The sequence below is a fragment of the Salmo salar genome, chromosome 02 (assembly GCF_965601325.2).
Source record: "Salmo salar chromosome 02, fSalSal1, whole genome shotgun sequence".
In the NCBI taxonomy this organism is placed as follows: domain Eukaryota; kingdom Metazoa; phylum Chordata; class Actinopteri; order Salmoniformes; family Salmonidae; genus Salmo; species Salmo salar.
This window is the reverse complement of record NC_138292.1, coordinates 57,849,037-57,872,224: the sequence shown is the minus strand read 5'-3', so window position 1 is coordinate 57,872,224 and position 23,188 is coordinate 57,849,037. Positions and strand designations below refer to the sequence as shown.

General features: G+C 42.3%; 1 protein-coding gene across 2 annotated transcripts; it reads right to left on the bottom strand.

The window, feature by feature from the left end:
- Positions 1-181: 181 nt before the first annotated feature.
- On the bottom strand, positions 182-18,451 carry LOC106587612 (ATP-binding cassette sub-family C member 10). Of its 2 annotated transcripts, XM_014176176.3 has the most exons (22): positions 18,288-18,386; positions 17,556-17,757; positions 15,896-17,273; positions 15,417-15,644; positions 14,964-15,120; positions 14,597-14,748; positions 14,413-14,492; positions 14,126-14,297; positions 13,785-13,883; positions 13,409-13,598; positions 13,219-13,296; positions 12,834-13,019; positions 12,604-12,736; positions 11,700-11,892; positions 10,687-11,030; positions 10,324-10,493; positions 9,451-9,611; positions 8,871-9,124; positions 8,473-8,618; positions 2,934-3,031; positions 2,518-2,630; positions 182-2,359 (listed from the first exon to the last, which is right to left on the bottom strand). In XM_014176176.3, the coding sequence occupies exons 2-22, from the start codon at positions 17,744-17,746 to the stop codon at positions 2,224-2,226; spliced, it is 4,659 nt and encodes a 1,552-aa protein (XP_014031651.1). In that variant the 5' UTR covers positions 17,747-17,757; positions 18,288-18,386; the 3' UTR covers positions 182-2,223. The 2 variants fall into 2 exon arrangements, with proteins under 2 accessions (XP_014031651.1, XP_014031660.1); XM_014176185.3 differs by lacking the exon at positions 17,556-17,757 and having other exon boundaries at positions 18,288-18,451.
- Between the last annotated feature and the right edge of the window lie 4,737 nt (positions 18,452-23,188).

The window sequence follows — 23,188 nt, the reverse complement described above, 5'->3', positions numbered from 1 at the left end:
GGGGCTACTCCTTCCAATTACCATTACTGCCAATTATGTAATCGTAATGACATTCTGATGGACCCAAACTCAACAAAACAATAACATGGGATGTATAAAACATATAAATATAATTACTAATTATGAAGATTATCCTAATGATGTTCAGGCAAACCCAATAAATAAAAAAAGTGACAAGAAATGTGTAAAACCAGTGCAGTCATTTTATTACACCTTCATATTACTGTACATGAGAGAGACTGAAAACGCTGCATGTAAAGGCATTTAAATTGTCTTTATTTATCACAAAGTCTATTAGTCTGTAGCACGTCCGTACAGAAAACAGTGTGTAAACATGCATTTTATCTATGTGAAGAATGTCCATTATTGTGCACTCTGTCTAGCTATAAAGATCATACTGCCAACAGACCAGGTGAAAAAGGAATCTCAGACATTCATAAATGATTGACAATGCTGCAAAGTGAATGACTGACTTGCTCTAGGAAGACAACTTTTCAGTCAAAATCCATTATAGCACCATAAAATACTCCCTTCAATACAAAAGCAATTAAAGTACTTATTCCATATTTCTTCATTACCTCTGTGCTATTGACACATTAGCTCCTTCGTACCACATTAACGTGTTTCATGAATAAAAAGAAGAGAAATTCCACATGACGAGCAGGTTAGAAAATTAACCCGACTTCCTAAAATGTAGTAAAAGAATAATCTCGCTCGGGTTGGACTATTCAGACCTTGCTCTCTGAGGTCAAATGTCAGTCGGTGGGCCTCAAGGCAGAAGTCGCCGCCCTTAACTACAGATCTAGGATCAAATTACCCTACATCAAATCCTAACCTTAACCTGTTAGGGCTAGGGGGCAGTATTTGCACGGCTGGATAAAAAAAATGTACCCGATTTAATCTGGTTACTAATCCTACCCAGTAACTAGAATATGCATATACTTATTATATATGGATAGAAAACACTCTAAAGTTTCTAAAACTGTTTGAATGGTGTCTGTGAGTATAACAGAACTCATTTGGCAGGCAAAACCCTGAGACATTTTCTGACAGGAAGTGGATACCTGATGTGTTGTATTACCTTTAAACCTATGCCATTGAAAAACACAGGGGCTGAGGAATATTTTGGCACTTCCTATTGCTTCCACTAGATGTCACCAGCCTTTACAAAGTGTTTTGAGTCTTCTGGAGGGAGATCTGACCGAACAAGAGCCATGGAACGATGATGGCCCATTAGACACCTGGCGCGCGAGTTCATGTTGGGTACCCTCGTTCCAATACGTTATAAAAGAGTATGCATTCGTCCACCTTGAATATTATTCATGTTCTGGTTAAAAAAGGCCCTAATGATTTAGGCTATACAACGTTTGACATGTTTGAACGAACGTAAATATATTTTTTCCCCTCGTTCATGAAGTGAAGATTTCCCAGTAAGGTTATTTTTAAATCTGGCAAGTTGATTGCGTTCAAGAGATGTAAATCTATAATTCTTTAAATGACAATATAATATTTTACCAAAGTTTACTAATTTTAATTATTTAATTTGTGATGCTGACTTGACTGCCGGTTATTGGAGGGAAACGATTTCCTCAACATCAATGCCATAGTAAAACGCTGTTTTTGGATATAAATATGAACTTGATAGAACTAAAAATGCATGCATTGTCTAACATAATGTCCTAGGAGTGTCATCTGATGGAGATTGTAAAAGGTTAGTGCATCATTTTAGCTGGTTTTATGGTTTTGGTGACCCTGTCTTTGAATTGACAAAACATTACACACAACTCTTGTAAATGTACTGTCCTAACATACTCTAAATTTATGCTTTCGCCGTAAAACCTTTTTGAAATCGTAAAACGTGGTTAGATTAAGGAGATGTTTATCTTTCAAAGGGTGTAAAATAGTTGTATGTTTGAAAAATTTGAATTTTGACATTTATTTGGATTCAAATTTGCCGCTCTTGAAATGCACCTGCTGTTGATGGAGTGCACCACGGGTGGGACGCTTGCGTCCCACCTAGCCCATAGAGGTTAACGATTATGGGGATGAAAAAAAATCTGACACTGGACCAGCAATTATTATAGTGCCAACTTCTACCACCTCCATTGGACGGGTGGTTGGTTGGTCCGCAGAGTCTGACCACCACGGGCCTCCTGTGGGGAAACAGAGAGAGATCCCCATTGACATTACCCATTGTCATTAGGTCTCTGATAGCTTCTCTTCTCACTCTCCCCTCCCACCAACCAGCTTGCAGAAAATGGAGTCGTCTCTTTGGCACAGATCAGCAGGGGTGTCAAACTCCACCACCTTCCCAGAATGCATCACCAGCACCCTGTCTGAGTCCATGATGGTGTTGATTCTGGTGACAGAGATAATCAAGTTGTCACTTTATTAAACTAGGACATCAAATTACGTTATAAATGTACCATTAAAACTTAAGTTATGTATAATTCAGTATAAATGTCTACTAAAGCACTTAAGATCATTATGTAAAGTTGTGTTCACTGAATAATTTACCTATGGGCAATGGTGAGGACGGTCTTGTCTTGAAACTTCTCTCTGATTGTCTGTTGTAGCAGTTTGTCAGTCTTTTGGTCAACGCTGGCTGTAGCTTCGTCAATGCACAGAATCTATAGAGAAGAAACAATGGTTGAGAAATAAAGCCATGCTAATAATTGATACGGATGGTTGAGAATTCAAAGTCATGTTAGTAATTGGTATGGATGGATGAATTCAAAGCCATGTTAGTCATTGGTATGGATGGATGAATTCAAAGTCATGTTAGTAATCGGTATGGATGGATGAATTCAAAGTCATGTTAGTAATCGGTATGGATGGATGAATTCAAAGTCATGTTAGTAATCGGTATGGATGGATGAATTCAAAGTCATGTTAGTAATCGATATGGATGAATGGTGTGGGCTGGTTCTTACATTAGCTTCAGTCAGCAGAGCCCTGGCCAGACACAGCAGCTGTCTCTGTCCAAGAGAGAGAGACTTGCCCTGCTCTCCCACCTCAGCACCAAGACCACCTAAGATACACAAATACACTCACAGAGGTTAGTGAGGCCACCTGACCAAACTCTTACAGACACAAACATGAACTAATTACTACCTTCACTCTCTTCCTTTCTCACTCTCCTTTACTTCCTTGTTATTTCACTCTCACTTGGTTTGATACTTGGGGTGAAAGTAGAATTAATTTCTTACCGGTACAGGACATACCACGTTTTTATTTTTAAATGGGTCTAATCTAGGGCTGTGGCGGTCATGACATTTTGTGATTTTAAAGCAAATAACTGCCGGTCTCACAGTAATTGACCTTTAATTAACAAAACACATTTGGCATCTCCTGGCTTCCACACCGATGCAGACCTTTGGAACCTCTACATGGTCTAATAAATCTATGTAATATAACCTACACCATTCACAATAAATCCATTATTTATTTTAGACAGGTCTAAAGAAACATGATATTAAGAAAATGTAATCTGTCAGAAGAACAGAATAGCATACTCTGAGTTGTCGTTATGTTAGGTCCTGATCTGGCTATGCCATATGGCTGTGGGCTACACTAGTTCATTTAGCAGACAAGATTTGCGTAGAATTCTGTGGCATTATTTAATAGTATGAAGAATTCAATTGACCATAGCTGAATAAAATAGAAAGGAAGTTTTTTCCAAACGATTTCTAAGGGAGTGCGCACATGTGGCTATTCTGTGTTGAGGGGTTAACAAAGAAACAGGAAACTTTAGTTGTGATACAAACGTTGGGCTATATGTTTTGATTTTTAATACATTGTAAGGCTGCAAGATGCGACTAATGATGATTTGAAAAAAGTTGCATGAAAGGCATGAGCTCTGCTTTGTTTCTTGCACAGGCTGCACAAAATTCATCAGTCTCTCATTCACAATTTGACAAGCACTTTACAATGCCTACAATTTCCCGGTGGCATCCCCCTAGTGTGGCCGTAATGCCACCTTAAAAAAACAATGCCTTTTTACAGCCAGTGGCGGTTGTGCGAATATACAGTGCATTCGGAAAGTATTCAGACCCCTTCACTTTTTCCACATTGTTACATTACAGTCTTATTCTAAAATGGCTTAAATGAATTTTGATCCTCAAATCTAATGACAACGCGAAAACAGGTTTTTAGCAAATTTATAAAAAAATAATGAGGCTGATGTAACAGATCTGAACATTTAGCTTAAAATGTTGATCAACTATTGGGCTATTTCTTCACATTATAAGTACAGCAATACGTACACGGCAGTAGGCTATAAGCACAAATGTTCCAAAATGCAATCAATTAGCGGGAAAACGCCATTCTCAAAAGTGACCATAAATGCGATTATGCATGTAATTCTTTATTATAAAAGGTGCATTTTTATGGTGAAAATGATCTTCCCCAAATTTGAAACTCACGCACTGCCTATGTATGTACGTTAGGCTCTACACCGGTTGTAAAAACAGATTAATGTGCTTAAATTTTAAGTTATTTGGCCACTTTAGTTGTGATTCAAACCTTATCAAAACATATAGGCCTATGGGCTATGCTACATGAGTTGTTTCTTGGCTTAATGTACACAAGTGGGATCATTCACAAGTGAAGGGCTAATAATGTCACCCATTAGACTATTCTTGATTTAATCTTGTCTTTACATATACTAAATAATGTGTGAATTAGTTTTCATTTAGAACGGACCATTATCATGGACCTGTCTCGGAACAGGGGCAGGGGAAAAAAAAATACATGTCATCTATGCACTTAAATAGCGAATGGAGATTTCCCGTGGTTAATTTTAATGCCAGCCAGGTACGCTATACTTCTGTTTTAAAGCGAAGCAATGTGTTTAATATTAGGAAAGCCTGACTATAGAAAGCTGATGGCCTCTATTAAAACCTCTTGGGGCTAGGTGGGACGCTAGCGTGCCACCCGTGGTGCACTCCATCAACAGCAGGTGCATTTCAAGAGCGGCAAATTTGAATCCAAATAAATGTCAAAATTCAAATTTTTCAAATATAACCTTACTGGGAAATCACACTTTGCAATAATCTGAGCACTGCGCCCAGAAAAATACGCGTTGCGATACAGACTAGACGTCATGTTGGGGAGATCTAAAATCGAAAATACTATGTAAATAATCCATTACCTTTGATTCTCTTCATCAGATGTCACTTCCAGGTATCACAGGTCCATAACGAATGTAGTTTTGTTCAAAAAAGCTCATCATTTATGTCCAAAAATCTCCGTCTCGTTAGCACATGATGTAAGCCAGCCGGACTTCTCGTCATGAACGAGGGGAAAAAATATATTTCCGTTCGTTCAAACATGTCAAACGTTGTATAGCATAAATCATTAGGGCCTTTTTTAACCAGAACATGAATAATATTCAAGGTGGACGAATGCATACTCTTTTATAACGTATTGGAACGAGGGTACCCAACATGAACTCGTGCGCCAGGTGTCTAATGGGACATCATCTTTCCATGGCTCTTGTTCGGTCAGATCTCCCTCCAGAAGACTCAAAACACTTTGTAAAGGCTGGTGACATCTAGTGGAAGCAATAGGAAGTGCCAAAATATTCCTAAACCCCTGTGTTTTTCCAATGGGATAGGTTTAAAGTCAATACAACACATCAGGTATCCACTTCCTGTCAGAAAATGTCTCAGGGTTTTGCCTGCCAAATGAGTTCTGTTATACTCACAGACACCATTCAAACAGTTTTGGAAACTTTAGAGTGTTTTCTATCCATATATAATAAGTATATGCATATTCTAGTTACTGGGTAGGATTAGTAACCAGATTAAATCGGGTACATTTTTTTTATCCAGACGTGCAAATGCTGCCCCCTAGACCCAACAGGTTAAAAAGAGGAGGATCCCATCAAAACACTGTTTTCACCCGCAATTGCATAGCCTATAGAAATGTTGCGCAACATGAGCTCATCGATTACGTTTGCATTGATGTCAGAGTGGTTTGAAGGACAATAGAGTGCTGAGTACCAGGCAGTTAGCAAGTTTGGTAGGCTACTAGTGACCATCAGCAGCATCAGAGTTTGGAGAAGCCTATTTACCATGACCAAACGGTTACGTGGAATTTGACTGCGGTCCTGGCTCGTGACTGCCAGTGTGGCGGTAATACGTTCACCCTAACAGCCCTAGTCTAATCATAGAATGACATATAAACTCAGCAAAAAAAGAAACGTCCTCTCACTGGCAACTGCGTTTATTTTCAGCAAACTTAACATGTGTAAATATTTGTATGAACATAAGATTCAACAACTGAGAAACTGAACAAGTTCCACAGACATGTGACTAACAGAAACAGAATAATGTGTCCCTGAACAAAGGGGGGGTTCAAAATCAAAAGTAACAGTCAATGCAGCTGGTGGCCACACCAGATACTAAGTACTGCAGTGCATCTCTTCCTCATGGACTGCACCAGATTTGCCAGTTCTTGCTGTGAGATGTTACCCCACTCTTCCACCAAGGCACCTGCAAGTTCCCGGACATTTCTGGGGGGAATGGCCCTAGCCCTCACCCTCCGATCCAACAGGCCCCAGACTTGCTCAATGGGATTGAGATATGGGCTCTTCGCTGGCCATGGCAGAACACTGACATTCCTGTTTTGCAGGAAATCAGCCATACTGCTCATTCTGTGCGTGGTGGCATTGTCATGCTGGAGGGTCATGTCAGGATGAGCCTGCAGGAAGGGTATCACATGAGGGAGGAGGATGTCTTCCCTGTAACGCACAGCATTGAGATTACCTGCAATTACAACAAGCTCAGTCCGATGATGCTGTGACACACCGCTCCAGACCATGACGGACCCTCCACCTCCAAATCGATCCCGCTCCAGAGTACAGGCCTCGGTCTAACGCTCATTCCTTCAATGATAAACGCGAATCTGACCATCACCCCTGGTGAGACAAAACCGTGACTTGTCAGTGAAGAGCACTTTTTGCGAGTCCTGTCTAGTCCACCAATGGTGGGTTTGTGCCAATAGGCGACATTGTTGCCGGTGATGTCTGGTGAGGACCTGCCTTACAACAGGCCTACAAGCCATCAGTCCAGCCTCTCAGCCTATTGTGGACAGTGTGAGCACTGATGAAGGGATTGTCAGTTCCTGGTGTAACTCGGGCAGTTGTTGTTGCCATCCAGTACCTGTCCCGTACCTGTCCCGCAGGTGTGATGTTCGGATGTACCGATCCTGTGCAGGTGTTGTTACACGTGGTCTGCCACTGTCTGTCCTGTCTCCCTGTAGAGCTGTCTTAGGCGTCTCACAGTACGGACATTGCACTTTATTGCCCTGGCCACATCTGCAGTCCTCATGCCTCCTTGCTGCATGCCTAAGGCACGTTCACACAGATGAGCAGGGACCCTGGGCATATTTCTTTTGGTGTTTTTCAGAGTCAGTAGAAAGGCCTCTTTAGTATCCTAAGTTTTCATAACTGTGACCTTAATTGCCTATCGTCTAAGCTGTTAGTGTCTTAACGACCGTTCCACAGGTGCATGCTCATTAATTGTTTATGTTTTTTTATGGTTCATTGAACAAGCATGGGAAACAGTGTTTAAACCTTTTACAATGAAGATCTATGGAGTTATTTGGATTTTTACAAATTATCTTTGAAAGACAGGGTCCTGAAATATGGACGTTTCTTTTTTTGCTGAGTTTAGATGCGTAGATTACATATAGAATCCCTATTAATGTCATATGATCTCCGTGTCATAACTTTTATCATGTATTAACTTTAAATGTGGCATAAAAACAACCAGTCATGAGGTTTTCATTTGATTGTGAAACAATCACTTCAAAAGGCACTCCTGTTGGCTACCCACGAACATTTGTCCACTCATAAAATAATTCCAGCATCCACAGTGCACTCGCAATTTGCTGAATGGAAAGACAAATCTGTTACAAAAAAAATAAAAGTGTAATGACATTCGGCGATTGTCATTAGGCCCAATACACTTGTATCCCGAAATGATGCATCCAATGCTGTACGTGCGCATCTCGGTCACTTATCTCCGCATTTGCAACATTTTTGTGTTTTCTTCGAACCACAGCGCAATTTGGAGGGTATACGGACCGATTTCAAGTCAACTCGCTCATTTTCATGCAGCTGACATGCGGTAATGTTAAATAATGGTGTAAAACGCATATAGTTTTCTTGGCATTTCCTTTCAATTATTGCGATGGGTCACGTTTTACTGGTAAAATGTACCCCCACTATTTATTGTATTGGTACCGGAATGTACCGGCTTACTTTCACCCCTGTTTGATACCCCTCTTCTCTCCATTGGTCTCTCATTCTGTTTGTCTGTTTAATTCAACTACTCTTCCTATTTCTCATCTGCTATATCACCCTCTCATTTGCATGATGTTTCATCATCTCCCTTCTATCACCATCACAATCTCCCCCTACTGTCCTCAACCCTCTCTTTCTCTCCCACCCTCCCACTCTCTCACCGATGCGGTTGATGACAGGGCTGAGGTGACAGTGTTCCAGGGCCTCCAGTAGCCGGGAGTCAGGGTGATGTCCACATGGGTCCAGGTTCTCCCTCACTGTCCCGCTGAACAGGAATGGGTCCTGGGGGATGATGGCCAGTTTGGACCTGAAGGGGGAGCCACAAATACAGTGTAAAAAAATGGATCTGTCAACTACTCTAGATTCATCAATTTCTTTGTAGTTCAAAATAAGCAGACATGCTCGATGAATGTCGTCACCTATAAAGAGTTTTATTACAGATGCACAGATCACCATCCAAGTACACAATAATGTTGAGTCTAGCAGTTGGAAAAGTAAAAAAAAAAACATTAAAATCCATGATCATCATATCACCACGATCATCTCTTAATCCTCTCACCTGAGCTGGGCCAGTCCCACCTGGCTGGTGTCCACTCCATCCAGTAAGATCTGACCCTGGTTCAGCTCCACCATGCGGAAGAGGGCCAGGAACAGGGTCGACTTGCCTGAGCCTGTCCGGCCTACCACCCCCACCTTCTCCCCAGGCCGGACCACCAGGCTCACCCCGTCCAGGGCGTTGGGCAGCCCCTCTCTATAGGACAGCACGGCCCCACGGAACTCCACCCAACCCTGCTCCGGCCACGAGGTGGGCACCTATGGTAAAGACGGAAGAAGATGGGAACTCAGTCATTTAACAAACTTACTTGTTTTCTATTCCCCTGAATGGCCACTTCAGTAAGAAGTAACTGACCAGGCTAAAATACCCAAAGAACTTGAACAAATAGATTTAGTAATTTTAGAAATAACACCTATCCAACACCTTATAAAGACAACCACTGAAAACCTGCCACATAACCTTCTAAAGGGTCTACAGAGTGGCGTACACTTCTGACATTGAAAAAAAGGAATTATGAAACCTCCTCAATGAGGTGCAACTGAGTGGCATGCTATAATACACACGTCCTCACAGGACTCCTCACCTGTGGGTTGCTGTGTTGTGGCTCAGTGGGCAGGGTGGTGGAGTACTCCTCGGTGCGCTCCACACTCACCAGCTGCATCTCTGTCTGGGTAAAGTTGAAGATGAGGCCTGACAGCAGGCCTGTGATGGACAGCGCATAGGACAGGGACAGACCCACCAGACCTGGCAGGGAGAACACCCATAGGACAAACAGTCATTATTAAGGCCTAGGCACAGCAAACAAGACAACTGAGTATACTCTATACAAAACAATATTGACCTCAGAACCGCCTCAATTCGTCAGGGCACTCTACAAGGTGTCGAAAGCATTCCACAGGGATGCTGGTCCATGTTGACTCCAATGCTTTCCACAGTTGTGTCAAGTTGGCTGGATGTCCTTTGGGTGGTGGACCATTCTTGATACACACGGGAAACTGTTGCGCGTAGAAAAACCCAGCAGCGTTGTAGTTCTTGACACAAACGGTGCACCTGGCACCTACTACAGTACCCTGTTCAAAAGGCACTTAAATATTTTGTCTTGACCATTTACTCTCTGAATGGCACACATACACAATCCATGTCTCAATTTTCTCAAGGTTTAAAAATCCTTCTTTAACCTGTCTCCTTCCCCTTCATCTATACTGATTGAAGTTGATTTAACAAGTGACATCAATAGTGACCTGGATTCACCTGGTCAGTCTACGTCATGGAAAGAGAAGGTGTTCTTAATGTTTTGTACACTCAGAGTACATGTACTGATACTATTTCTAGATTCTCCTCTACAGCAGCCTCAACAACTAGTAGACATCAACAGTGTAATCTGAGTCAAGGCCTGTGTTGTGCTAAACCTGTGCTGACTATGGGACACATGCTAACATGCTAGCTGGCTGCTCACCTGGGTCAATGGATTTGAACTGGTGCTGGAAGACGGCGATCACGCTGATGCCCGTCACCACGACAACACCGATCATCTGCAGGCGGATGTCCAGCCACTGCATGGCAGCGTTGCTAAGGAACAGACAGCGCTGGTTCTGCTCCAGACGCCGCTCGTTCTCCTCCTCGAATCTAGAGCCACAACAGACAGAGAACATTAACCTCCTTCCAAAAAAAACGGTGTTTTGGCTTGGACCTTGGACTGGTCCTAGAGAGGTACAGTAGAGCTGGCTTTTGTGCAAGCTCAGATCTAACCGCTAACACCCCTGATTCAACTAGCCAAATCAAGTTTGGTAACCACAGATCTAACTTTTACCGTCCTCACCTGGAGGCACTGGAACTTGCTCTGATGGTACCTAGGCCACTCAGCGTCTCAGAGAAATGTGAATACACCGGCGAGAGGGTGAGGCTGCACAGACGCTTCAGGTCTCTGGATGTGTGTCGGTAGAAGCGCTGCGTGCGGTGGTAGAGCAGGCCCAGGGGCAGCAGGGCCACTAGGAACCAGGGCAGGCCATAGCTCATCACTACCAGCATGCCCAGCAGGCCGAAGATGTTAGTCAGCAGGATGTTGAGGAAGAAAGGGAGAGTGTCATCCACGCTGTACAGGTCGGAGGAGAAGCGGTTAAGGATGCGGCCCAGCGGTGTAGTGTCGAAGAAGGTAACTGTAGCCTGGATTGATACAGAGAGGCGGGTCAGGGTTAGTTAGGTGTGTTTGTACTCTATCATGACAAAGTAAACAGTAAACACTACAAACACGTGGATTAAGGTAGTCTAGCAGTCTGAACCACTGCCTTCGGATCACATATATGGCTGCAGCATGGGTTCGAATCCGGACCAATGCCTTTTCAGCATAAAACTATCTATCCTACTATCTCACCTCTATCCAATAAAGCATTTTTGTTCATGTACAAAAAATATACCTTTAAAATAAATACTACAAAATGTATAAAACTTTTTATTTTATTTTTTACAAACAGTACCCAACACTACGAATGTGTGGACAAAACAAGTACACTGTAAATTATCTACAGAACATCAACTCTCACACAGTAGAGGCTGGAATGGATAATGGTTGGAATGGAGACAATGGAGTGTTATCAACCACATTGAAACCACGTCTTTGATACGTTTTATACCACTCCATTGATACCATTTCAGCCATTACTATGATCCATCCTCCCCTCAGCAGCCTCCACTGCTCTCACAGCATGAGTTGAACCGTGAGGATTTTTCTGAAAAATCATAAATGTAAAATACTGCCTTTGCATGATCGAAACCATGACCATGGTCATGACTAAACCAGTTTCCCGAGGGGTCAACTGAACAGAAGACGCTCACCTTGAGGACTGTGTCCAGCAGTCTGTTGTGGACGACCGATGCTGCACGGATGCCTCCAAAGGCAAAGAGGAATGCTCGGAAGGCGGTGAAGACCGTGTTAGCACCCGCAATGGAACCGTAAACTGTCAGATAGAACTTCACCTCCGAGCTCATGTTGGCGAAAGCTGTCGTTTCCATAATATTGACCGGGTACCTGGGGAGAAAACACATTTTAATAAATCTTGTCATGTGTGTGTGCTGCATCATGGATGTCTCTGCGATTTGACACCTAATCCTTTTACTGCACAATCTAAAAGATTTAGATTTAGAGGCTCTGTAATATCAATGTAGAGTACCTAAGTGTGACTTAAAGCAGTGTGGAGTCATAAGTGGTGATGGGTTCTGACTCCTAAACTTGAAATATTAAGTGCCATAGTCTGGTTTCTACACCAGAAGTTAATGGTTATCTGTAGGAGGAATGTATATGGTGGAGGCAATTAAGCTTGGAACTGAGTAAAGGAAAGGCAATCACATCGTTGCAGTCACTGATAAGGGTGGAGAGATGTGGTTTAGTGAGGAATGTGGGGCAGAGGTCAGGTCAGGTCAAATTAAGGGAGAAGGAACTGTTTATTGCCCGCATCACTTAACTTCCTGCCTAGCAATGTTTAGAGAGGAGGATACTTCACCCAAATTGGGGTATATATACTCGTGCTGGGGGAAACTCGTGCTGTTTTTGTCTGTTCAGCTGTCCGACCCTTTGGGTGAATAAACTTGGTTTGAGCTTTTATAGTTGTCCATCAGTTTTGCCATGTTATTTAGAACCTAACAGTGGATTATATAAGAGGAATGACACTGCACATTCTGAGTAATTGAATCCTATCCAGTGTATCAGTCTCAACGTTGTAACAACCTCTATCTAACTTACATTAGTCCTCCAGGAGAGAATAGCAGCAGGTGTGGTGAGCTGTAGGCAGGCATGAGAACACTCTGGGCGGAACCATTGTTCCTCAGGTTAGAGATCCAGTGAGACAGCCACCAGTCAGACACATTCTTAGAGGCTGAGGGACAGAGACAGCTAAATGTAAAATACATAAACAAGCCAGCAAAGGCAACAGAAGTGTGATGTCATATTAAGGCACCAGGTGGTCGCTGTACCTTGCATGAGGAGTAGGGACAGCAAGATGGAGACAGCCAAGGCCCCTCCTACCGCTCTCCAGTAGGTGTGGTAAACCTTCCAGGCCAGCCCGCCCACTGCCTTCTGCTCCCCCCTTGACAGTGAAGACTCCTCCTCTGCAAACAGCTCATTGGACAGACCCTGCTCCTCCTCTCGCTCAATAGCATCTGATTCAAGTCAGAACGCAAATAAAAAATAAAAACACCTGCCAATTTTTCAATTCAGTAGTCCATCACTCAATTCAACAACAAGGTGTAGAAAGTAATCAAATGTACTTTCATTCCTCTGCATCGGTGATATTAGCACTGTGTTGCAAGAAATATATTCCAAAACACAATGCTAAGAGACATTAATGACTACTGGTACCTTTCTCCTTTGCATTACTGTCATTCTTCCGTTTCTTGGGCACTGCTTCTACCAAAGGAAGGACCTCTTCAGGTGTACCTATTTAAAAATGAATGAGAAGGACAGAGTTTATTCAGACATATGCGTTTACACAGAAAAGTAATTCATTATTCCATTATCAATTGAAGAACGTAAGGCCAGAGTTCACTACCCGTTTTAATAATTGTTCCATTGTCCATGAGAATCACCACATCAGCTTTGTCCACAAACTCTATGCGGTGGGTGCAAAGGATTCTGGTCTTGCTCCTGAGGATCCCCATGATGCATCTCTCCATGAGGTGATGGGCCACGTCAGAGTCTACTGCTGCCAGTGGATCATCCAGGAGGAAAATGTCTTTCTCCTTGTTTGTTTAAAAGAGAGATTGAAATTCAATACAAAAAGCAAATTATTGAATGTTTTCTGCTATCCAAACTCCTAACCTGGTAAAAGCTTGCTTGTTAAATAAAGTTGGAGATTCACTGAAACACAGTCTCTGTCTTTTCTAGATGGCTGTTGTGTTACCATGGATTCTGGTGAGGACTCTTACCATGTAAACAGCTCTGGCCAAGGCCAGGCGAGCTTTCTGTCCTCCACTCAGAGTAACTCCGTTCTCTCCCACCTCGGTCCTGTCCCCATTAGGCAGGATCTGGACAAACAAGACAATTCAGTGAAATATTTTCAAATGCACAGAGTTTGGAGTTTGTGTTTATAACATTCATTGGATACATCACAAATATATTAGGGGTTGGTCAAGTAAAGTTTGGACTGGGCCAAAATAAAATGGAACAAGGGATAAAGCTAGCATTGAGGTTGTCTATGAGGATAAGAGAGATTGAAGCAGAGAGAGAGAAACAAATAAAGAGAGTGAAAAAGAGAGGTGAGTCTCACATTGAGGTCGTCTGTGAGCGCACAGGCCTCCACCACGGCCTGGTAGAAAGAACTGTTGTAGTCCTTGCCAAACAGGATGTTGTCCCGAACTGTTGCATGCTGGATCCACGGCTCCTGAGCGGCTAGACCAAACCCATCCTCCCTGCCCTGGACGTATACATCACCTCCACGCCTACAGAGGGAAGTAATAACTCAATGATAGATCCAAAAAAAAGTCATTGAAATAAACCAACAAAACAAATTTACTTGAGCTTTGTAAGCTTAGTAAATGAGGCGATGAGCACTACCTGTTGAGTTCTCCAGTGATGGCTGCCAGTAAGGAGCTCTTCCCACAGCCCACCTTGCCCACCACAACAACTAGGGATCCCTGCCGGACAAGAAAAAAATACTACATCTTTGCTGTGATAAGATGGTAGACCCCATGATTTCCAAGCTGTATAGGTTACATAGTTTGTGATGCAGGGTACACACCTTAGTGATGGATAGGTTGAGGCTATGGAGCATCAGACTTCCTTTGGGGGATTCAGTATCAGAGCCTGTGGGGTGGCCTGGCCCCCCAGGCCCCTGCCATGAGAATATGCCCTGACTCATCACAATGGTGTCCTGGGGGTCCTCAGGGGCCACTGTAAGTTGGAGCCACAAAGTCAATGAAAAACATTTATACACATATTTGCATATCTCACTTTCATAGACAAAGTTATTGCACATGTATTAATTAATAATGTATGTACAAGCAAAATGTACTTTATTTATGCTGAGCACACACACACACACACACACACACACACACACACACACACACACACACACACACACACACACACACACACCTACCTACCATGACTGAAGTATGCATCGAGGTCCTGGTTGGGAAGCTTGAGGAAGCGTTGGATGCGGTCCAGGGACACCTTGGCCTCCAGGGTGCCGTTGAGGACCCAGGGGAAGCTGTTGAGGGGGACGATCAGCATGCCCACTAGAGCCAGAGCCGTGAACACCTGCAATGGAGGAGGGAGTGTCCCTATTCGAATTAGTCTCATGCACCCACATCATCATTGTGTTCCTGGGTATCAGTTAGTAGGTCTTTCAATAGTTAGTATGTCTGTTCCAATGTCCATTCTAGCATAGCTACCACTTGGAATGTTCTATCCGAAACATTACTTCATACAAAGTGGTATTGCTAGTGAGGACATTGGAACAGATTGATTGCAAAATATTTTGCTCACTTTTAAATGGTAACTACTATCGGATGAAGCAATCTAGTTTCACAAAATGAAATATGGACCATGCCTACCTTGGCTGCAGTGAGCTCATGGCCGAGCAGCACGTATGTGACGAAGGTGATGATAGATATGACTATGGGTAAAGATCCCCAGGTGTACACGCACACAGCATCCAGGTACTTAATGGCCTTGAGGTGTGATAGCTCTTGCCTCCGACAATCTGCTATCTTCTGGGCAAAGTAGGCCTCCCAGTTGTAGAACTTGATGACTCGTATTCCAAAGAGGACCTCTGTCATTAGCTGGAAGGCAAGGACAGGGCAGACAGACGACATTGTTGAGTTCACATATTTAGGTGAAACATCTGCAAGCAGTTTCGCAGCTTGACATCGAAGACTTTTAATATAAAAGCTATAGAGGTTGTATGTTGTAATTACTACTTAATAGTACTGCTCTAAAACAATAAAAATAATAGCGCCCATATTGATGTTTGCTATGGTTGGAGTGTTGAGATAAAAGTAAAAGATAGTCAAAGCCATAGAGAATTTCTCACCTTGACACGACTATCCTTATGTGTGAGCATGTGCTTGTTATTCTCCATGATCTTCGAGGCCAGCACCTTAATGAGCGGCACCAGCAGCAGAGCCACACCCAGTCCTCCTAGGAAGGCCACACCCACCTGCAGGTAGAGCAGGTAGAGGGCAATGGAGAATTGGAAGGGCAGACTCCACACCTCGTGGAAACTGTTGAAGAAGTTGATCACGTGGTCCGTGTCCGTGCTCATGAAATTGACCACTTCGCCCAGGGTGAACCGCGCTGCCAGGCTGCCGCCGCTGACCTGCAGTGCTTTGCCGTAGATGGCGGAGATGAGGGCGGCACGCGCCGAGAGTGAGACCTTCGAGACTTCGAAGGCAAAGATGTTCCGGATGAGGGCAGAGAAGAAGGTGCTGAAGAAGAGGCCCGTGGCACACCAGGCCCCCTGGCTGATGGGAGCCCCCTCCTCTTCCATGTAGTGCACCAGGCTGCTGAGGAGCAGGGGTCCCGCAAAGCTCAGCATGTTGCCCGCTAGCTTCAGCACACCAAGCAGGTAGTAGCGTAACCCGAAGGCTTTGTGCAACACTTTTAACAGTCCTACCTCCTCCACTGCTATACCAGATAGTTCCTCCTGGAGGGGTGAAGTCCATGTTCCGTTCTGTAGGCTCCTGTTTGCAGGCCTGGGTGTAGTGTTCCCTCTCTGTGTTGCTGCCCCCTGTTGGCAGTCCTCCCAGCAGCGGAGGAAGTGTCGGCGCACTGCGCTGGTGCGGAGCCTCCGGGGAAGGAGATAGACGTTGCATGGCTTCTCCAGCTCCCCACGCCGGCCGCGCCTCAGTAGAGGGTTCAACCACAGGTACATCAGGTGGGAGATGAAGCTACTGCCATCCTCTGCCACCACCTCTCCCGTGTCCTGGTAGGAACTCTCTGGGATGAGGAGAGAGCTGTCTGCATCATTGACGGACATGGAGGTGTAACTCCTTTCACCGATGCAGGGAGCAGCGAAGGCCAGGAGGTAGACCAGGAGAGTCAGTCCCCGGGTGGCTGCGAGCACCAGCCGTGCCACTCTAAGGGGCTCCGCCAGGTCCGGGTAGGTGGCATCCTGGGCGTAAGCTAGCAGGGTGACCACCAGGTTAGGGATAGGCAACAGGACCAGCAGTAGTAACACAGAGGGACCCCTGGTTCTTCTATAGATGGACCTCTGGAGGACAAGCAAGGCCCCAAAGTGGACCAGCCACGCCAGGACGGCACATCCATCAGCCAGGACATCCAGGTACATGTCCCCCCGGTGGAGGAGGACCACCAGGACCAAGTCCACCACGAAGAGCAGGGTCACCAGCAGGGTCGAGGCCACCCTGAGGCCCCAACCACACGGGGGAGAGAACCGGAGGAGGCTGCATCTGTGTAATGCAAAAGGATAAAATGGTCGATGAACTGTCTGAAATATGGCCTGTCTAGATATAATAACTGATAAAGATGCCAATCTTCAGAATGGGATCCAGTACAGACATGAACTTACTGTTCTGGAGGTAGAAATCAAACACATCTTTATTTTACCTAGGTACACGTAGGTACAATATGTGGGCCTGTATCACATGTGCTGTAGGATTAATAGTGGCCAGAATGTTCTAGCCTATGCCTTGTGATTTTGTGAGGGGCCTGACTGTGTGACCTAACGTTACCTCTGAGCACTCAGGTAGCAGGCACTGAAGACGGCCACTACAGCGTGAGCCAGGGCTCCCAGAACCAGCTGGTTAAAACAGGGACTGATGGCTCCATCCCGCCACACTGGGAACGGGTCAAGGGTGCCCGTGTGGCACAGGCCAGAGAATAACTCACTGGGGCCAAAATCAGCCACCACACCTCTCCCCATTCTCCAAGCATCTAGGGAAAAGTTTATAAGCATTGCAGATATCTACACTACTTCTGTAATTCGTTTTTTAACCTGTCTGATCAAATCTGTCAGCAACACTTGCAGTTGACTACAACCAGGCCTACCTGTGTTTAGCTTGTCAAACTGGTTGGGCTTTTAAGGGTGAGTTCACATAGGCTACAATACAGTTCTGTACTAGCTAGTTACAGTACATATGTAGCTAAATGTTTTGTTTTGGCTGGTCATAAGAAATGTGTTTGTGTCTCAGTAAGCCGTCTACTGTCAACTCATGTTAAGGCCTTTATGATTCAGTTACACATGGTCTAGCTAGCTAGCTGTCACTGTCGACTAGTCAGCCACACTTGCTTAGGGGGGCATTTGTAAACATTGGGATGAGTGGCTAGCAAATCTCTCACCAGCGGCGTGTGTTATTGTTCGTCAAGTTAATTAAACATTGCCTTTTGCATGATATAAAGCGTATGTATAGCAAGACTCTCTCTGCAACTTGGGTTAACACAATTGTCAAGATACATTTAAATACCTGTTTACAGCTTTGGATTCATGGGGGAATGTAGCATTTGGTGGTGGTAGCATCAGCAGTGTTTCAACTTCCGGTCACGCGCCACATATATGTTTTCTCCAAAGCACAGGGCGCATTGAATTCAATGCACTAAATATTGTATCTCTAAATGGCAGGGGTTTACGAAACATAGCTAAAAGAAAAACACTTTTTTATTTATTTTGTAAACACTAATGCAGATTTCATTCTACTCCAGAAGACTCACTCCTGCGATTCAGATTCTAGTTTTTGGAAATCACAATGGGGAAATACTGTTTATTACAGTCACGGGTCTTACCACTCAGCTGGTACTATGATATTGCTTCATAAGTTTAGAGGTGATATTTCAGAGTCTTGTATGTCCAAAGATGGGAGATGGGTTATATTGATCTCCAAACTAGATAAGAGTTTTTATTATTATATGCAATGTGTACGGGTACAACTCTTACCGCAAATAAGACTGATAAGCTTACTGAGCTGCAAAACAAGTACACAAATGCATGGCTTATAATAGCTGGAGACTTTAATGAAACACCTGATAACTCTTCAGATATATTTCCACCTAGAATAGCTCAAAGATCTCAGAATAGTGACATCATAACCTAATTTTGCAGTAAACTGACAGTGATTGATGCATGACGCTTCTTTAATACACACTTCAACGAATACACCTGTGTAATAGGTAAACGATGGTGAAATGCACAATTGATCCGTTTCTTAATTCTCCCCCACTTTTACAGTATGTACAAGAAGTAAGTCATACAACCTGCTCCTTTGACTGATCATTATTTAAGTTAGAATGTTCAGAAAAATCCAGTGGCGTTCGAGGATACTGGAAATGTAATAATTCACTCCTAAATGATCCAGTCTTTAACAAGAGCTTAAAGAACTTGATCATTAGAACCAAAGCATGGAAGTAGCTGGGAAATATTTAAATTCAAAGTAAGATCTATCGTCATTACACACAGTGAGGAATTAAAATAGCAAAAATGTTTGAAAGAAGATGAGCATATGAATAAATGGAATGTTCTTTTAGAAAAGCAAACCCCTTCAGAAGAGGAAGAAACAAATCTGAATACATCTCGAATAGAACTAGATCAAATGTACATTGATTTAGATAAAACGGCCTTTATTAGATCAAGAGCAAAATGGGTTGAGGAGGGTGAGAAAAACACAAGCATTTTTTTTTGCTCTTGAAAAAAGTAACTTTAAGAGAAAATCTCTTTCTGCCTTAAATATTGACAATACCTTGTGTAAGGTTGTGTATTTATTTTCTTAGTCAACCTTGTGTTCTGTTTCTTTGTGTTCTTGAAGGTACCCCTGTCTTTCATTTTTGTTCATTGATTTCACCTGTGTTAGTTACTCACCTGGTCTCATCAGCTCCTTATTTAGTTCAGTTCATTCTGTTTGTGCCTTTGTGAGATATTGTTCGTTTTGACTCTACTAAGCCTTTTCCTGGCTCGTTTGTGAGAACCAGTAATAGCTTTCAGTCCTAGTTTTGATTCACCTGCCTGTTTGCCTACCTGTGTATGACCATTGCCTGCCTGTGACCACGATTCCTGCCTTCTGCGAAGGCGAAATAAACACCTGCCGCGCCCTGCGGTTTCGGGACTAGTTTTGTCTCCGATTAATCGTAAAACATCTAAATATTTCATTCACCGTAGTGTACACCAGGGTTGCCCTATTTCAGCTTTCTTATTCCTTTTATTTGTAGAATTACTATCTATTAGCATTTTAAACAACCCGGAATAAAAAGGTATTTCAATATTTGGAAAATGAATACAAGTATCTCAATTAGCAGACGATACCGCTGTTTCTAAAAGACAAGGGTCAAATTGCTTTTGCACTCAATATTATCAAATAATGTCCTTCTGCTTCTGGTCTGGAACTTAAATAAATGCGAAATATTGTCCCTGCATAACTCAAATTAGCAATCTAATGAGAATATTCCAGTGAAAGATGCACATGGCGAAAAACGATATTGTCTGTCAACATCTCAATTTCTTTCAGAGATTAAAGAAAACCAAATCCATCTTTAATAACTGGCTCCAACATGACCTCTCTATTATTGGAAGGGTTTTATTGTCCAAATCAGAGGGTCTGTCACGTGTTGACTACCCTGCTCTATCCCTATTTGTAGCTGATCAAACCAGCAAGGATATCAAGAAAACTTTATATGTAAAAATAAACAACACAACCTTAAGAAGTCTGTAATATCAAACCAAAGAGCTGATGGTGGGTTTGAAGTACTAGATTTCATTGATATCAACAATACCTTCAAAGTAAACTGGATAAAAAGAGGTATGCTTAGCTCTGAATCTATATGGTACTTAATTCCCTGTCATATTTTTATGAAATTGGTTGGTCTTTAATTTTTGTGGAAGTGCAACTATTCTCCAGCAAAATTACCCATCAAACTGTCCAATTTTCACAAACAAGCCCTTTTAGCCTGTCCACAGGTTCTCCCCACACAAGACACTTCTGTGGAACAACAAAGATATTGTTGTTAAAAACAAGTATTTGTTCTTTCCTAAGTGGTTTGAAAGAAATATTATATATGTGCTTGATTTATTTGATAGAGAAGGAAATATACTCTCTTATAGAATGTTCGTATATCTTCCCAATACATTATAAAGAATTTAATGCTATATGCAAAGCAATACCTTCAGGACTTACTCAATTAATTCAATCTAATTTGTGTTTTGGAGAACATGTCAAGATAGATACACAACTAATGTTCAAGGTTGCCCCCTGCTGGAAAAGAAATGTAATAATACATTAATAAAAAATAAAAAATACTCCAAGAACAAGATCTCTCCTAGAGGGAAATTCTTCTTGAATGCATATATTACTGAAATTGAATGGAAGAATGCTTGGTTGCTCCCTCACAAATGTTGTATATCAAAAAAGTCAAAACAATCCACTTTAAAATCTTGCACAAAATATACCCTTGCAATAACTTGTCTAAATTCATGGACTTAGAGAACATATGTATTTTCGAAATTATTTTGGAGCGAGTTAAGTACTTAAATTTTTTATTTAATCAATAAGACCCATGTATTTACAATTAATTATGTAATATGTTATTATTGAAATGAAAACAAAACTACTGAATTAGTCGTTCATTTCATCATTCTCTCTGGTAAATTGTATATACACAAAAACGAATATTTAAAATCTGTCCCCAAATGCAATATATTTTTACTTGAAATCCAATATTTAATACATCTCTAGAATTAGTCAATAACAAAACACTGTATTCTTACAGCTCTATCGTAGGTTTGTACAACTGTAACCCCTGACCTTCTTACAACTCTATCATAGGTTTGTACAACTGTAACCCCTGACCTTCTTACAACTCTATCATAGGTTTGTACAACTGTAACCCCTGACCTTCTTACAACTCTATCATAGGTTTGTACAACTGTAACCCCTGACCTTCTTACAGCTCTATCGTAGGTTTGTACAACTGTAACCCCTGACCTTCTTACAGCTCTATCGTAGGTTTGTACAACTGTAACCCCTGACCTTCTTATTTTATTTAAGGTACTTTAACTTTTGAAAGTCAATTGTTGTGATTTGATTTTTTTACTTTTAATGTTATTTTATTTTTCTTCCGAGAAAATATACGTGTAGTGATGTCCTATGGTTTTTTGTGGTTGTTATTGTATTGTAATTAGAAATGTTATAATAATAATTTTAAAAAATACCAAAAGTCTATATTTCTTTACAAAAAAAATACAATCGCAATTGTATGCAGTTGGTGGTCTTCTTCTTCTTCTTCTTCGGTGGGGTTTATCGGCGGTTGGCATCCAACGTTATGGTGCACTACCGCTGCTTACTGTACTGGAGTGTGGGCCAGATACAGGGAGAAACTAAATCCTACCTGCCAGCTCCGTTGCTCTTGAAAAAAAGAATAAAATATTTGAGACTATATCTAATGATGTTCTACTCAATATACTCTTTAAACTAATTTCCTGTATCCCCTTCTCCCTCATACTAGATCTCAGCCTCTTTCCCTCTGATACTACCCACACTGTGGCAATACATGCTCCACTGTCTCTGTTTCCTGGCAATAATCACACTTTCCTGTTGGATGCTTTCCTATCACATTAAGGATTTTTTCAACCTGCTGTTTCCCAGCCTCTCTTCAGTCGGTGAAGTCGATATTGTTGTAATAAATTAAATCCTTGTTAATAGTGTTGTAAATTCATTAACTAATTAATATGAATCATCTACTGTGTACTCGCTTCGTGAGATTATTGCAAAATTGCTACATTTTTTAAAGATTAGAAAGAAATTACAATACATTTCTAGATTAGAAATCAAAATTAAAACATTTTCAGCAAATAAATTAACAAATGTAATCAAATTGTCACGTCCTGATCAGTAATAGGGGTTATTTGTTATTGTAGTTTGGTCAGGACGTGGCAGGGGGTGTTTGTTTCATGTGGTTTGGGCTATGTATTTAGGTAGAGGGGTATTTGTTTTATATGGTTCGGGGTGTGTGTGTATGTATGTAGAGGGGTGTTGGATTTATGTGTTCCGGGGTTTTTGGCTTATGTTCTTGTTTTGTATTCTAGGGTTTCTATGTTGTGTATTTCTTTGTTGGCCTGGTGTGGCTCTCAATCAGGAACAGCTGTACATCGTTGTTTCTGATTGAGAGTCCTACTTAGGGAGCCTGTTTTCCACCTGTCCCTTTGTGAGAGATTGTTTTTGCACTGCTGCGTATAGCCTGCGAAACTGTCGTTTATTGTTTTTTCATGTTCACCTAAAAAATAATGATGAGCAGGCAACCCGCTGCGCCTTGGTCTTTACCCTACGACACAAATACAACATATTAAAACGTTTCGATTTTTCAGGCTACATCAAATTTTATTTGT

What these genes read in the sequence shown, in the direction of transcription:
- LOC106587612 (XM_014176176.3), bottom strand. Translation starts at nt 17,746, where the DNA reads ATGGGGAGAGGTGTGGTGGCTGATTTTGGCCCCAGTGAGTTATTCTCT. An exon ending in TTCTCTCCTGGAGGACTAAT is followed by an intron (nt 11,893 to 12,603) that starts GTAAGTTAGATA and finishes TTTTCTCCCCAG; the next exon opens with GTACCCGGTCAATATTATGG. An exon ending in CCCTGTCATCAACCGCATCG is followed by an intron (nt 3,032 to 8,472) that starts GTGAGAGAGTGG and finishes TGTGTATCTTAG; the next exon opens with GTGGTCTTGGTGCTGAGGTG.